This window comes from Dermacentor andersoni, chromosome 6 (genome assembly GCF_023375885.2).
Source record: "Dermacentor andersoni chromosome 6, qqDerAnde1_hic_scaffold, whole genome shotgun sequence".
Lineage (NCBI taxonomy): Eukaryota > Metazoa > Arthropoda > Arachnida > Ixodida > Ixodidae > Dermacentor > Dermacentor andersoni.
In genome coordinates this window covers 47,876,774-47,891,085 of record NC_092819.1, presented here as the reverse complement: position 1 = coordinate 47,891,085, position 14,312 = coordinate 47,876,774, and the positions used below count along the sequence as shown (strand labels likewise).

General features: G+C 49.6%; 1 protein-coding gene across 1 annotated transcript in view; it reads right to left on the bottom strand.

Annotated features, from left to right (window-relative positions):
- Positions 1 to 14,312, bottom strand: part of LOC126522043 (uncharacterized) — a 197,534-nt gene that overhangs the window by 155,347 nt on the left and 27,875 nt on the right. The window contains exon 2 of the mRNA XM_050170823.3: positions 9,956 to 12,151. Coding sequence (XP_050026780.1) covers positions 9,956 to 10,018 — 63 coding nt within the window. The 5' untranslated portion in view covers positions 10,019 to 12,151. The remainder of the gene's footprint in view (positions 1 to 9,955; positions 12,152 to 14,312) is intronic.

The window sequence follows — 14,312 nt, the reverse complement described above, 5'->3', positions numbered from 1 at the left end:
CTACCGCAGAGAACACATAAAGGAAGCTTCGTTCGGCACCAAAGCCCGACGTGAGAAAATAAATAAATAAATGATCAGACATGCATGCACGTACTGATGCGCGATCAAATATTGCAAGTGTTTCCGTTGTATCTGAAAAACGGACCCGGGAAGATGCGTATACACACGCTACGTTATTATACTACATTCTTATGCTACTATGATGTAGTGAGCACTACATTATTATGCAAACCGGTGTAAGAATTGTGCCACCGTGTAACGCCGTCAGCGGTTGCGCTGCGGCGAATTCACACATCACGACCTCCGTATAACGCACCGAAAAGTATTGCTGTCATAGGTATTCACGTGGCTGTTAAAGGTATTCACAGGTATTTGCTGGCCGGCTCCGTGTAGGTGCTGCTGGAAAGCCCCACCCGGAAAAATGCCTCCCTCTCGAAAGAACCAAGCACAGCCGGTCTTGATTTCATCATTTGTGTTTTCTTTCCTTTTCTCTCGCTCTTTTCCCCCCTACTCTTTCTCTCTCTCTTCTTTAATGCGAGTAACGCAACTTAACCTGCGTACGATGGCTATAACCATGCGCGGGGCGGCCGTTTCCTCACCCCGGGACCCTGAAAAGCGGTAGTCTATGAGCGGCCCCTGATTAATAGCTTTCCCATAGCTGTAGTCGTTAGGCGATGCGGCAGCGGCATTCAAGTCCGGCCCATTCTGTGCCAAGGGTTGTTTGAGGTCTCTGCAGGGCATCGCCGATGTGCTGCGTGCACTGCCACTGGGTGCAGGGTGATGCTTCCGCGCATGCGCACTGCACCCTGTCCGCGCTCCCTCCCCACTGCTCCCCGCGATGCGAGTAAACAGGACGCAGACTCTAACCTTTCTTCCGGCTCTCTTTTGTTTGTTTGTTTTCAGATCACTTTGTAAGCGTGTGCAGGAGAGTCCGGGCGGGAAATCTAAACATTCAAGCACATTGTCGCGCGCAATGTTGACGTCAGGTGCGACATTATTTGAGAGTTTTAGCTTGTCGGTGTTCGACGAAAGCTCCCCGGGCATCTTCATAAGGCCCTTTGGACTGTGGTGAACACTGGTCGAGTGACAAGAATAACAGCTGCTTTGGGCTGTTTCGGCGCTCCTTTAGAACATACACTGGCCTCCGAAGCTAATGAGGTTAAACAGCAATGTTCTCAGTCTGCGAATAACTGTCGATACCTTATATGAACGTGGTCTGAAAATTCCAAGGAGGTAAGCGGTCGTTTCGAAGACTTTGCACCAAGATATGTTAACTAGGCTCTTCCATCACTATTCCCCCGCTCCCCTTCTCCCCCGTCTCAGCTATTGTGATAATTGCCCCTATCGCTATTGCCCCTATCGAATGGTCCCCCTAGCGATAAAAATGCGAAGCACGACGTATATAGGCTGAGAGAGTAAAAATACTTTATCGACGCTCTTTCATTATTTCTCGAATGGCGTGCTTCTTGCACACATTTTAGATATACTTGCTTCTCTTCGAGCAGTCGCTTCCCCATAAACAATTATAATTTAGAAAGGCAATTAATACTTTCAGCATTCTTTTTCGCTTCGGGCTATTAGAGCTTTCAGCTATCACTACGAATGTGCTCAGAGACTGGCGTACAGGTTTTGGAGAAACACTGCGCATAACAGCACGGAGGAATATAAGAATACACGAGCGTGGCAAGAGTGGGACGACGTGCAACAGATTTCGAACAACCGCGGTATCGTGCACACAGTATAAAGACTGCGTCAAATTGCAGCTTGCATTTCTACGGTGTATCTCGTGTAGCAGTTGTTAGTGGCAACCATAGGCGCTCGCTCTACCGCGCATACACACAAGCGGCCAGTGTAAATGCAGCCGAAATCGATGTCAGCGCTCCGGTTTCCACTTCCACGCGGCCTAAACCTGCGGCGAGTAAATGGGAGTTCCAAACAGGGCGCGTTTCTTTGCCACCATTGTTCCCCGCCTTCAGAATCCGACAATGTTTTTCCTTTTTCTTCTTCTCTCTGTGTCAGGAATGCGAAAAGTAAACAGTAGAAACATATATAGAGGAAGACCAGCAAGCGGATGAAGGGGCTTCTGAAAACACGTCGGTTGTATAAGAGGCGCATTGTGCCTTCTGGTCTTTGTTCTCCGAGTTCGCCGGGTCCTATTTCCAAAACACCGATCTTTGTGCCTTCTTTTGGGGGCAACCCCGTTCACAGAAATCGGGAAAGAAGATACCCTTGGAGGGTTAAAAAAAAAAAAAAAGGGAACAGAAAACAGGCGGTGAAGAGTCGAGCGAAGAACATTTCACGCGCTGCGGCGCTTTCCAGATTTCGTCCCATCCCGATATCTGTGTCACTATACTTCGAAGCACGTTTTCTTTCGTTGCGTTTGTTTTCCTCCTCGCACGTGCCTTAATGGCACGTCTCCTGTCCCCTGACGTGGCAGCGTGTAATGTCATTTCATGACAGTCGAGCGGCATTGTGCGTCGCGCGCGCGCGAGCCAGGCGCCGCCATGCGTGAGTGCGCAGCTCGCCGTAGTGGATATAACGTGTCGCGCGTTCCTTCCGTTAAAACACGGCGCGCATGTGTGGCACGGTGTTCCCGTTGCGTTTCTCCGCGTACGCGAGACGTCAGAAGCGTCCAGAGTCGACACACATTCCTTGGAAGTGCCTCCGGAAAGAAACTATAGGCCTAACGCAGAGAAGGGCGTCTCTGACAGGCGTGCGCGGGAGACGCTTCGCGTAATGCCAGACGCCCGCGAGTAATAGCAGGAATCTCTTCTTGACCGGGCAGTGCGCGCGGGAGGGTGACCGGCGATGACTCGGCCAACTGTCGCGCGGCCGGCGACGTCGGCCTGTCCTCTTTCCGCCCGAGGGAATCGCTGCCAATCAGGGGCGGCTGTCTATACGCGACCGCTTGGTTCGCGCGGCGTCAGTTCGACGACAGCGACGAACCGCAAGGGCCAAATATACAGAGCGTCTTGCTGCTTCGATAGGACTGCCGAGCGTGACGTATATATTCTTCGCTGGCGCGCGCCCGCTTTTATTACCCTGTCGCGTATGTTGTTGACGGCTCTGTTCGCAGCCAGTGGAAGAGCATCTCGCGAATATTGCTTCTTCGCCATGTGGCGAAGTAGTGTGATCGTGCATCGTAAATTTGTATTGTTGTGAGCTTGGGAGACAAGTGCCGACACCGTGGGCCCGCTGATTCTGTTTGCGTAGGACAGAAAGCGCCGTCCAGAGGCTAGAAGATTTTAGATTGAGCTCCAGAAACAAGCGAGTAGCTACTTCGGCCGAGTTCGGATGCAGAACTGATTGGTGCCTGGAAGAAACCAGTCCTGTGCGTGCTTGAGGAATGGAAAGAAAGAAGGGAAAATAACAGAAGTAAATATAAACGAGTTTCCTGGAGGCGAAAGGAGGGGAGGTGCGAGGGGGGGGGGGCGAGAAATATGGAAAATGATTTAATTTAGTACAGATCGTGACGTCATGACATCACCTATGTCCCAGCCAAATGACAGCCAGAGAACCTCATCAGAACATCAGAGTATCAGAATGTGGCAGTGATATCGGGGTATGCCAAAGCAGAAAGGGACAAAGACAGAAATATGTTTGCACCTGTACGGATGGGCCGGCTACTGTCCCTGTGAAGTATCGCAAATGCTATCGTGAATCTCAGAAGCACAGAAATGCGTCGAAATAGTTCAGTTCCACAACTCACAAATGTGCACTGGAAGTAAATGTTCTATTCGAACGCATTTAGAACTATACAGCGTGCACTATGTAGAGCTATATAGTACTATATATTTACAGTACTATATAGTATAGTACTGTAAACGCAGAAGTGCACAGGCAGGCGCTCCAACACCGCTGCTGGCACATCCCTGCGTATGAGCACCACATCTGCACATTCGAAGAGCCGTGTATGTCTGAAATATGCCGAAGCATGGTAATATGGTGCCGTAGAAAGCAAAAAGAATTCCGAAGTTGACACAATATTTGGTTGCCTCTCAACAAAAAGTCTGAATAAGACAACCGAAATTCTCCAGAAAGGCAATAAAATTTCTATAACTACTTTTGTAATGACACGCTTACGTTCATACTCGTTAGCCCCCACGGTGCGGCCAAGGAACGAGCTCTCTCCCTCGAAACGTTGTTCGCTGGCCTGGATTAGCTCTACGTTGACCGCGAAGCATTAACAGCGAATACGTGAATGCAGTGAGGAGATTTCGCTTGCGCACGCAGAAGGGGGTAAGACCGGTGTACCGATCGTATCGTCGGTTGCCAGCGTTGGCAAAGCGCCGCATACTCAGTGCCGACCGGCCTTAAGTGCTCTTTGTCAGTATTCCGGGGGCGGCACGTCGCCTTTCAATATCTCACCGGCACAGCGCGTTCTCCACGGGATGCAATAAACCCGCGGATAGACCGGGTCGTTAATCATTCATCCGACCCCCCTCGTTCTTGTTTTCTTCTTTCTTTCTTTTTTTGCAGAACGCTAAGGAAAGCAGTGCAAGAACTTCGTAAGCTATAGGCTGTAGGGGCCAAAAGCAAGAACGAATCAAAGAGAGTCATAGCGGTGGGGCTGCAGGCCACGTGTACAAGATGTTGAACTCGTAATCGAACCGCGCTTTGCATCGATCACGTAGACGGGTGCATGCAGCTCCGGCGAAAGCTCGATCGTGTGCGTCCGTATACAGCGCGGTCAACAACGCGTGCTTCGTGACGAGAGAGCCAAAACAGGAGACAGGAATTCCTTGTATATACTGGCTCGGGACTCGACGCGATAAGAACAGTCGTATATCGAAGGGTGCGACCTTCCTGACCCCTTTCAGCTGGTCATTACAACCACATTATACTTATTCGTACTGAACAGAGCAGCATGCAGTGAAACTCGATTTGCAAGCAAGGCTGGTAGAAGTGTTCCGTACGACCAAACGAGATCGACGTGTGCACGTCCGATAGTATAGATTAGTTTTAACTCTCGGCGCGTCTTCGTTGCACCCTAACGCTTGTCGCGCACCTTATAACCCGTTTTATTATTATGTTTTGTAAGAAACGCCGTCTTCGTCCTAGAAACAAATTACTCCCGCGTTAGATTTTAAGATCTCGATCGTACTGTTGAGTTTGCCACGCAAGGCCTGCATGAAGTGACGGGAGCCCTAATGTCCTTTCAGACCATTCTATACACTGCAAGAAAATCAAGTTGTCGTCCAGCCTTTCTTACTTGTCTAAGTTATTGTTCGCACACGACTAAAATGTTTCCTGGTTATTCTATTTCCCGCTCCTTATATTTACGGCCCCTTTCCGTGGTTGCCTTGCACCGATCCGCTTACCGCTGTTAATCCTTCTCCCGACTAACTGCTTTAGTGGTCAACGCGTGGTAAGTAGCTATCACCTAACTCACCTGTTCTTCCGGACTTTGTTCTCCCCTCCCCCTCCCCCCCCCCCCCCCTCCCTCGGATAATGCGGCATGTGTGCGCGCATTCGGATACGTGCCTGAGTTAGCGCATGCCTGTGTTTATATGCCACTGGACCTTGAAGAAAAACCTTGCTCAATCTTCGGGGGTTTGTTTCGTCGTTTCATTCGGAGCAGGTTAAAAGCAGGTGAGGCACAGGGAGTCGCCCGCAAAATACCGGGCTCGCGTTCACGCATGTTTCCCTCCCGCCGGTGCAGAGAGAAAGGAATTTCGCGTTACGCGCGACCACCACATCCAAATTGGTTGTCGCACACGGGAGAAACGGGCGCCTCAAGAAGGTAGGGCGGAAGGGGGGAGGGGGGGAGGAGGGAGGAGGGGGGGGTCTACGGCTGGCGCTGTAGAGCGACGCCGGTCAGCAGTTTTTGGTGGTGCGGGTTTATGTCTGTCATTAGACGGCCAGAAAATTCCTCCTCTTTACTACGGGGCTGTTCCCGTGCGGTTTTGCTCGCTGCATTTTGTTCGATGCTGCTGCTCTTGCGACGATGAGGAGGGGGGGGGGGGGGGGGGGGGACCGAAAAAAAATTAATAGCGACAACAGGGTTGCATCGCAGAAGCTCCTTCGCTTGCTCTCCGCGTGGCCGGACAGGTCGCCGTATTTTTTCGGGCTGAGGTCGACGGCGTAGTAGTTAGTTGAGGAGGACCGGACCAGAGCGGACAGGGAACGCCGCTGGGCTGAGAGGGAGAGAGGCGAGGGGATGACGCTTCTCCGGGCATGCCGGCAGCAACTTCTTTCTTTTTTTTTTTGTCGTAGCTGTCGTTGATGTTGTTGTTATTGTTTACCATTCACGCTTTCGTTCTTTCTTTTGCGTTTTTCTTCGTCGCTGTTGTTTTGCGTAAATCGGTACTCGCTTTCCTGTTTTCCTTTTTGTATACGTGACATTGTTTTCGTTTGCCAGTTTTCTCGTCATCTTTGTTCAGCGCGTTGCTGGAGTCGTTATTAGAGCGGTATGCGGGAGCCACATGTAAAGGGGGGTCACGTGTAAACAAACGTGTGCGAGTGTATGAGTGCCTGTAACGCACTATAACAGCGTCCTTCCCGTGTTTCTACATCTAATAATAATTTGAAGAAAAATACTATAACGTCTAAAATTGAAATGTTGACAAGGAGACGTATACTACATTTGCAGCTGCATAATTTGTCGTACATTCGCAGGTTGATTTTACACGTTTTGTCGCGTCTTCGCTCTAAAGAGCAAACAAATATTAATGCTGTTTTCTTTTTTTGTGTCATCGGACCTTCTTGCTCTGGTATTGCACACCTTGTGCAATACTAGATGCATGGTCTGTGCCAGAAGCGTGGTAGACTAAGAAAGCAAAAGTAGTCATCTGGTCACAGTTGCAGCACTAAAAGATAATTGAATAGGACTAGGCCCCGACGCAAAGTGCTCTGAAATCGAGCAATCGACAGTGTCGCACTGGCTGAATCTCGAGTTGGGAAAAAGAGGTACTAGAAGCATTGGGAAGAGCACATAACTGAAAGAAGGCTTTGCACGCAATACTAATAAATGGTCTCTTACGTAACTCAATGTCGGTGGTCTATATACTGCTTATGGAATAATTCTTTCAAGCCCATTTTTCACTTTTATGGACTAGACTTGTCCTTTTGGTCGTAGGGGAAGTCTATACCTACTGTCTGTCGACGGAAGATCTTAACAAGTTTATTACCTTTGGTATGTTATGCTACATACTCATTCGAGATGGTCCTAAAAAGCCCAGAGTCATTAGTGGAAAAAAAAAAAAGTTAAGGTCCTAAGTCGAAGGGCTGTATCTATACAATCTACGACCATAGTCTCGTGCGTATCATGCTCCCAAAGCAACGACGACAAAAGAAAAAAAAAAGCTCCATTTTTATTTGTCTAAGACATCATAGACTGTCTATATCGATTATGGTGACGGTAAAAGCTTATACGGGTGCACTGCAGCGACGTAACTACATTTTCTTTAAATGCGGAGCCTATTCCTGAGCGTCTACAGTATGCGCGCTAAAAGCAAACTAAAAAATAAATGACGCTTTCTTTTCTTTTTTTTTTTTGCGGATTCGTTTTATTTCTCTGCTTCGAAGGAACAGGCGCACGCAAGAAAAGGTATTAATAAAGCTTTCAAAGTGCTTTCACTTTTTTTCGAGGGAGGCTCAAAAGCTCCCCTCTTCGCTTGCAATACTTTTTTTTTTTTTGCTCTATGTATACCATGTCCATCTTCTTTTAAGCAATCTCTCAGCCGCCTTTTACTGTCGTTCAAATAATATTAGCCCACACTGACTTAAAAGAGCTGCTCATTCGCGAATAAAATGAAGGTCGAACTATTATTTACTTTTCTTTTGTTTTACGCAGGAACCGCGGTGGTCGTGGCACCACTGGGGCGTCCAGTATTTCAAGGTATCTTCGTGCATTTGAAACTTATCTGTGCAGAAAAAAAGCCGATGAGAGTTGTAAGGCGTACTTTCGTTTGCGGCGAAGCTGTTAATCTCTAGAAGAGTATAGGCTTGGGCTGGTTGGTAATACATAGTTACACTAGAAGCATAGCGTGTTAAGGACGATCGACAAAGACTAGACAGGACAAGCGCTATAGCGCTTGTCCTTTCTAGTCTTTGTCGATCGTCCTTACCGCGCTATGCTTCTAGTGTTAACCTCTAGTTGGTCGGGAATCTTTCGTGACGTGGCGCTCACCCGAAAACAGCACCACCACGTAGCGGCCGCGGCCACTCAGACAGACCTCAAACCGCCGCTGGAAAAGGGCTCTGAGTTTCCGCGCAACAGATTCGTGTTTTTTCGCATATTCGAACGACAATCCGAAGCTATTATGTGTGCCGCGTGTGCGTAAGTCGACCTTTACGAATTTTCTGACTCAACTTACCTTGAAAAAAAAAAGTCAATTAATGCAATAAGGCACTTGCGCTTGGCGCAGGGAGGCCCTAGAAGGACGAGGAGGTATGCTGCACTGCCGCACACGTGCGTACGTCGCTTGTGGTGGTGGTGCTTGTCTAACGTCGTCTAACGTCGTCTAACGTTAGTTAATGTGGTGGTACTTCTCTAACGTCGGTTGTGCTTGTCCGGCGTCGGCAACAGATTCTCTGTACATCCACTCTCACAGGGTGGATTAGAGGCGGATTCTATTTACATATGTTTTTTGTCAACAAGGGAATAATTTGTTTTATTAGTAAACAATCCACCCTGGTGCTCAATGGCTATGACGTTTTGCAGCTGCGTCACGAGGTTGCGGGTTCGATCACCGGCTGCGGCCTGCGCATTTCGATAGAAGCGAAATGCAGAGATACTCGTCTAGTTAGATTTGGCTGCACCTTAAGGAGACCTACATGAACAAAATTAATCCAGTTTCCACAACGGCCTCCCTCATTTACTCACCGTGAAGGTCCCACGCTCTTTTAGATCAATGATGAACGATAAAGTAGTGCCGCACATTCGCCGCCAATATCGATGATGTCATGGCGAACGCGTGTGAAAAGTTTTATTTAACGTGATCATTCGGCTTTCATGTTTTTCATGTCTTGTGAGCAAGTGACGCGGCTATTTAGTGGAGGAGATAAGAGTAGTTGGATGTTTTGGAGTCGGAATGCCATTATCAATATTATTAATCACTGTGACAATGACAATAAACAAGTTACGATTATGCGGGGAACGCCCTCTAAATCGAGTCACTACGCCACTGCTTTGGGTCAGAGCAAGTCATTGCTCATATTGCCGCAAGACTGACACATTTCGAGTTAGAGAAATGTAATCTAGCTACCTTAACTTAGCATTTCTGTTTGTTTCCCTTTAGCACTGCATGTGCAGGGAACACGAAACATCGAGTTGGTGATAATAGTCATAGGAAACATCCAAGCGCCTTGAGAAAGACACTTTGCCTGCTCTTGGAATCTATCAAACCCAACAACTCAGAAACTCTCAACGCTGTTCCAATTTAGCAGATGATGATGGCAAGCACGTCGTACTTCGAACAGTTTTATTTTTACAAAAGCAGAAGAAAAAATATAGGTCAAACATAGTTTCTTTATCTGTATTGCGGTAAATTAGTCTTTATCAAAAAAAGAAAAATACTGGATGTCCATGTGTGAGACCATGTATGGCGTGAATTATTGCTATCACAACCATCGACCGAGCAGTATAGACGAGTTAATTAGTTTGACTTCTTCAAAGCGTTAATGGACTCGATAATTCAGTCAGTCAACTTAATGCGTGTTTTACGCTGTCGTACAACGCTTGATCGGTAACGTTACGAAAACGCAAACACGGCGTCGGTGATCGCTACAAAATGATCCCGTTGTCGTCGATCGGGCCCCTATAGCGGAGCCGCCGAACCGCTATACACAACAACTACAGCAACTACAACAACTAAACCACCACCACAACACCCATGCAAAACACACACACAGAGACAGAACGAAAGGGGCAAACGGAGAGAAGGAGGGGGGGGAGGGGGATGAATGGCAAAGGATAAGATAAAGGCCCGTCGAATGCGGAAGCGAAACTTACGATGCTGCGGCGGAGTTTCTGGAGCAAGTCATCCATCTTGGGCGGTTCCTTGGCGGTCGCCATGACGTGCAAGCCTGGGCCCGCGGGCTCAGCCGCTGTCGTCGATATCCATAGGCGCTCGTCGCTCACTCGTCGACGTCGAAACGCGCGCGCTCAGCGACACACGCGCGTGTTTTTTCGTCCGCCGCGCTCCCCCGTGCACACCGACGGAGACAAGAGGGAGGCAGGCCCGTTGGGACGCGGGGCTCTTGACACGGCCACGACGCTGATGGTGTTCGCGCTCGACGGCCCTGTTTCTCTCCCTCTCTCTCTCTCGCTCTCTTTCTCTCTCGCTTCCCCGCTTTCGGTTTCTGTTTCCCGCGGCTCTTCTCGGTGCCGTCTTTGATCGATTCGCGGGTGTTTTTGTTTTGCTTGTCAGCTGGCACTGTACGCGAAATCGCGATGCCGGTGAGCGGCAGACCCCGATGATGCCCGTAACCGAGGGAGGGGTTGACGCGCGGCCGTGAGCCTGGTATGCGGAACTCGGAACACGGACTATACAGATGCGTTCGCTTTTAGTCCGTGCTTTCACTTTCCGTGACAACCGTTCGTCTTTTGCACTGATTCGATGCTACCCAAGAGAGCCTGACCTAACTGTCTTTTACGCGACTTGTTTCCGGTGGAGCGTAGACTCAAGGGTAACGCAGGGTCATGAAGTCTCGCAGAATGAACTCTTCCGTTATGCTTTCGCAGTATGAGTTGACTTATTAGTTCTGTTAGGAGCAGGCGTATTCGGTTATGGCAGTTTGTAGAGTTTGATCCAGTGTTTTCGTGAGCGTCGAGAAGGCCACCGTTTCGACCTTCCGGATTGTCGCTTAGGCAGTATAGAAAACCGGCAATAGAGAGCGCCCTTGCAAAGGTCACTTTCTGTCTCAGCCTTTGGAAAGCGCCAAGTGGTCTTGGTATCTTTGCGCACTTCTTGATATTGCGAGAGAATGCTGCTAGAAACGCGAACACCGTGAAGTCACACTTGCGGGATTTGATTAGAGCGCACACGCTGTCACAGTTGATCAATTGATGAACATACCCGACGAACGACAAGTACTGCACACAATAACAGGTTTCACTGGCTGATAACAACGCGGGGCACGTCGACGTTGGCTCAACAGAAACGAGGCGACGTGAAAGTTTGCCGAATCCTTGTCACGACAAATTCTCAAGCTGTTGAGTAATACGTGTAGTCGCACAGCTTCACCCTGCTAAGTTATCCACAGGTTGCGACTGAGATTCGTGCCTCGTATACAGTTTATGACCATTCGGACTGTCTTCGGGTTCCTTATAACTAGGTGTATCGCGAGTCGTCACACAACGTCACACTGCGTCAGCCACTGACGAACGAAAACAACTCGTCGAACGGATGGCCCGACGCCGTGTACACCTCCCGTAAAACACCGTTCCCTCTTGCAAGAGCAACCAAGATTCCTCAGGGGTCACGCTGAATGAACACCGCGCACAGCCATGGACGTCACTGTTTCCGCCAGTGCAGGTCCGCTACGCGTCTCCGTCTCCGTCTACACGTCCCGGCAGGTGTGAGAGTGACTCAAAACAGTTTCGGCACTCCGTCAGCCTAACATCGTTCACGCAGGGCGCGCGTGAGTGCTCTTGTTTTCGGCGCGAAAGAGCAGCGTGCCACCACCTTCTTCCCGACTGCTTCCGTCGGAGGCCCACTCCGAGATACGGCTGCAGGTGGCGGCGAAAGGCAGTCGAAATGCGGACCCGGCCACCGCGGTCTCCTCCGGGACGGCTTACCCCGGCAGCCGGACCGGAGCTGGTTCTCGGTCGGTCCGAGCCCGCAGACTTGCCGCTCCGTCCCGGTGCTCTGCCTCTTCTCCTTGTTCTTCTTCCGCCGCTGCTACCTCCCGCTCGCGTGTGTAAGACGGGTGGGGGCCTCCGGCTGGGTCGGCAGCGCCGGGTGAAGGGTGTCTGCTGCTGCTGCTGCTCCTGCGGGGCGCGAGGAATGCTGCCTGCCTCTAGGGCTCCGCGGCGCATCTCGTGGACTGCCCGGCCATTGCTGCTGCTGCTGCAGCCGTTGCTGGGCGATGTTTTTGCTTCTGCTGCTGCTGCGGGCGTTCGGCTCCTCCGCCGCCACCTCCTCCTCCTCTTCGTGTTCTGCAGCTCGCTCGGGTCCCTGCTACTACTGCCACGCAGCTCGTCCTCCTGTCGCGAAGGGGCAGTGAAAAAAAAGAAGAATGAATAAAGAGAACGCTGAAGACGTCACGACGAGGGGTCGCGGGGAGAACCGTTGAAACAAGCGGGTGCGCACTGCCACGAGCGCGTCGCTGCGCCTTTCCCTCCCCATCGGTTTATGCGGGTTTGGCTGTAAGCTTCGCCTCACTGGTAAGGTCGTGTTGTCTTACGTAAGCTTTACGTAAGCTATATGTAAGCTTATGGGCGGCGCCAGCTAACTTGAAACGTAGAACATATAATCGTCGGTTGCCTATAGTAACAGGACGTAAAGGAAGTGAAACGCGTTGCCAAATACGTATGCGGCGAACGATAATTAGTATTTAGAGGATCTTTCACAGTCACCGTGGTTGTTTCGGTGTTTTGGTGTTGCGCCGCAAAGCTCGAGGTCGCGGGGATCAAATCCCTGCCGCGGCGGCCGCATATCGATGTGGGGAGAAATGCGAAAACGCCCGTCCACCGTGCATTGGGTGCACAGTAAAAAAAGAAAAAAAAAGAAATGCGCAGGTGATCAGAATTAATGCGGAGAGGTCCGCCACTACGGAATGCCTCATAAACACATTGTGGTTTTGACACATAAAACCCCAGGATTTAATTTTAGGGGATGTTTCACAGCGCTATAGCGATTTCCGGAACCGCTGAAGATGCACTTCATGAAGCTGCAGCATACTGTCGCGGTGCATGATCGTTCGTTTTGCGCGCGGAAACTCAGTACCGTGGCCCCTGAACGATGATGAAGGCTAATGAAAGGACGAACACAAAGGCGGCTACTATAGGATCTCACCGTTTCTGTATGACTCTAGCAACGTGCTGACTGCTATAGATGCTGCCCGCTACAGACGGACTTACGGGGCAAGGACAGCATTGCTGACAGTGACTGCACCATTGAGTTTCTCTACAGCTTGTCACTTTCCGCGAAGAAACATTCCTTAGAGCGAGAACGCACGGGCAGTATTGTATTGTGGCTTTATTTTTCATCTTTACAAGAACGTAAGAGTCGACTGCTTATGCCACAAGTTGTTATATGCATTCCTTTCCTGACATGCTATAATCGACTGCCCGCACGCTGTCGGCCAATTTTGTTTCGCCTGTTATCGCAACAGCCTGTTTTGCAGACATGTAATGTGTCATCATGCGAGCTTTCGTTTAATCACCTATGCGGCTTCACGTGTTTACAGAAGCCTACTTGAAGAACTGCACATATATGTGCGCGGCAGGGTTGAATTAAATATAATCATCAACAACGGTTTCAGAGAATCTGGCGGCGCCTCTGTAATCTGCAACATTTCTCGGATTGCTAACAGTGAATACGTATACCCTTTCCAGTCGCCGAATGCTCAATTGAGGATTGAAATCAGGGGCTTACACAAGGTCAGAGCAAGATGAGTTTCAATTACTGGTAGCGGAGCAACTTATTGCACCAGCCATCCATCTCCGTCACTTACCGCCAGGTAGCGCCACGGTGTGTTCGAAACTAAGAAGCCTACATGCGCTGCCTGCATGTATACGCTCCTATTCTTGACTTCAACAAAACTGACCAGTGCGGGAGCTACCGCTTGCGTCAGCCAATGAGGGACCAAGTTCATAAAGCTGTTCAAATGTGAGAAACTGCTCGCCATTGGCTGTCGCTCTGACAATCGTGGCACCGGCTGATTCGGTTGGCCATCATACACTGGCAGTGTCCACTCACAAACATTCAAGTGTGCAGGCAGCTTTGAGCTTTCTATGCCGCACTGACTGATGCCAGCTACAGCTTCCACAGTGCTGCTCGGTTTTAGAGGCGCAGGGTACGTGAATGTCAACTTCCGCATTCGGAGGAGCATTAGTGTATATTTCGACTGATGACTGAAACTGTCGTCAAGCGCTTTAAGGAGATTGTCGTAATTATCTTTAAGAACTTAAGTAAGTGTACTGAAGGACAAAGGCTCCTCCGGCTTACATTCCAATTGTCCTTTTCCCATTGTACAATTTGTGCAAATTGTACAATTCCCTTTGTCCCGCGTCAAGTAGTACCGCCGTATGTCCTCACATTTTCTTATCTAAATGCTTACATACAATTTCTTGCCGTATACTCAACTGTATCTCTATTATCATGGCACCCATGGTTTCGCTTAGAAGATGCGCGTCGAGAAAA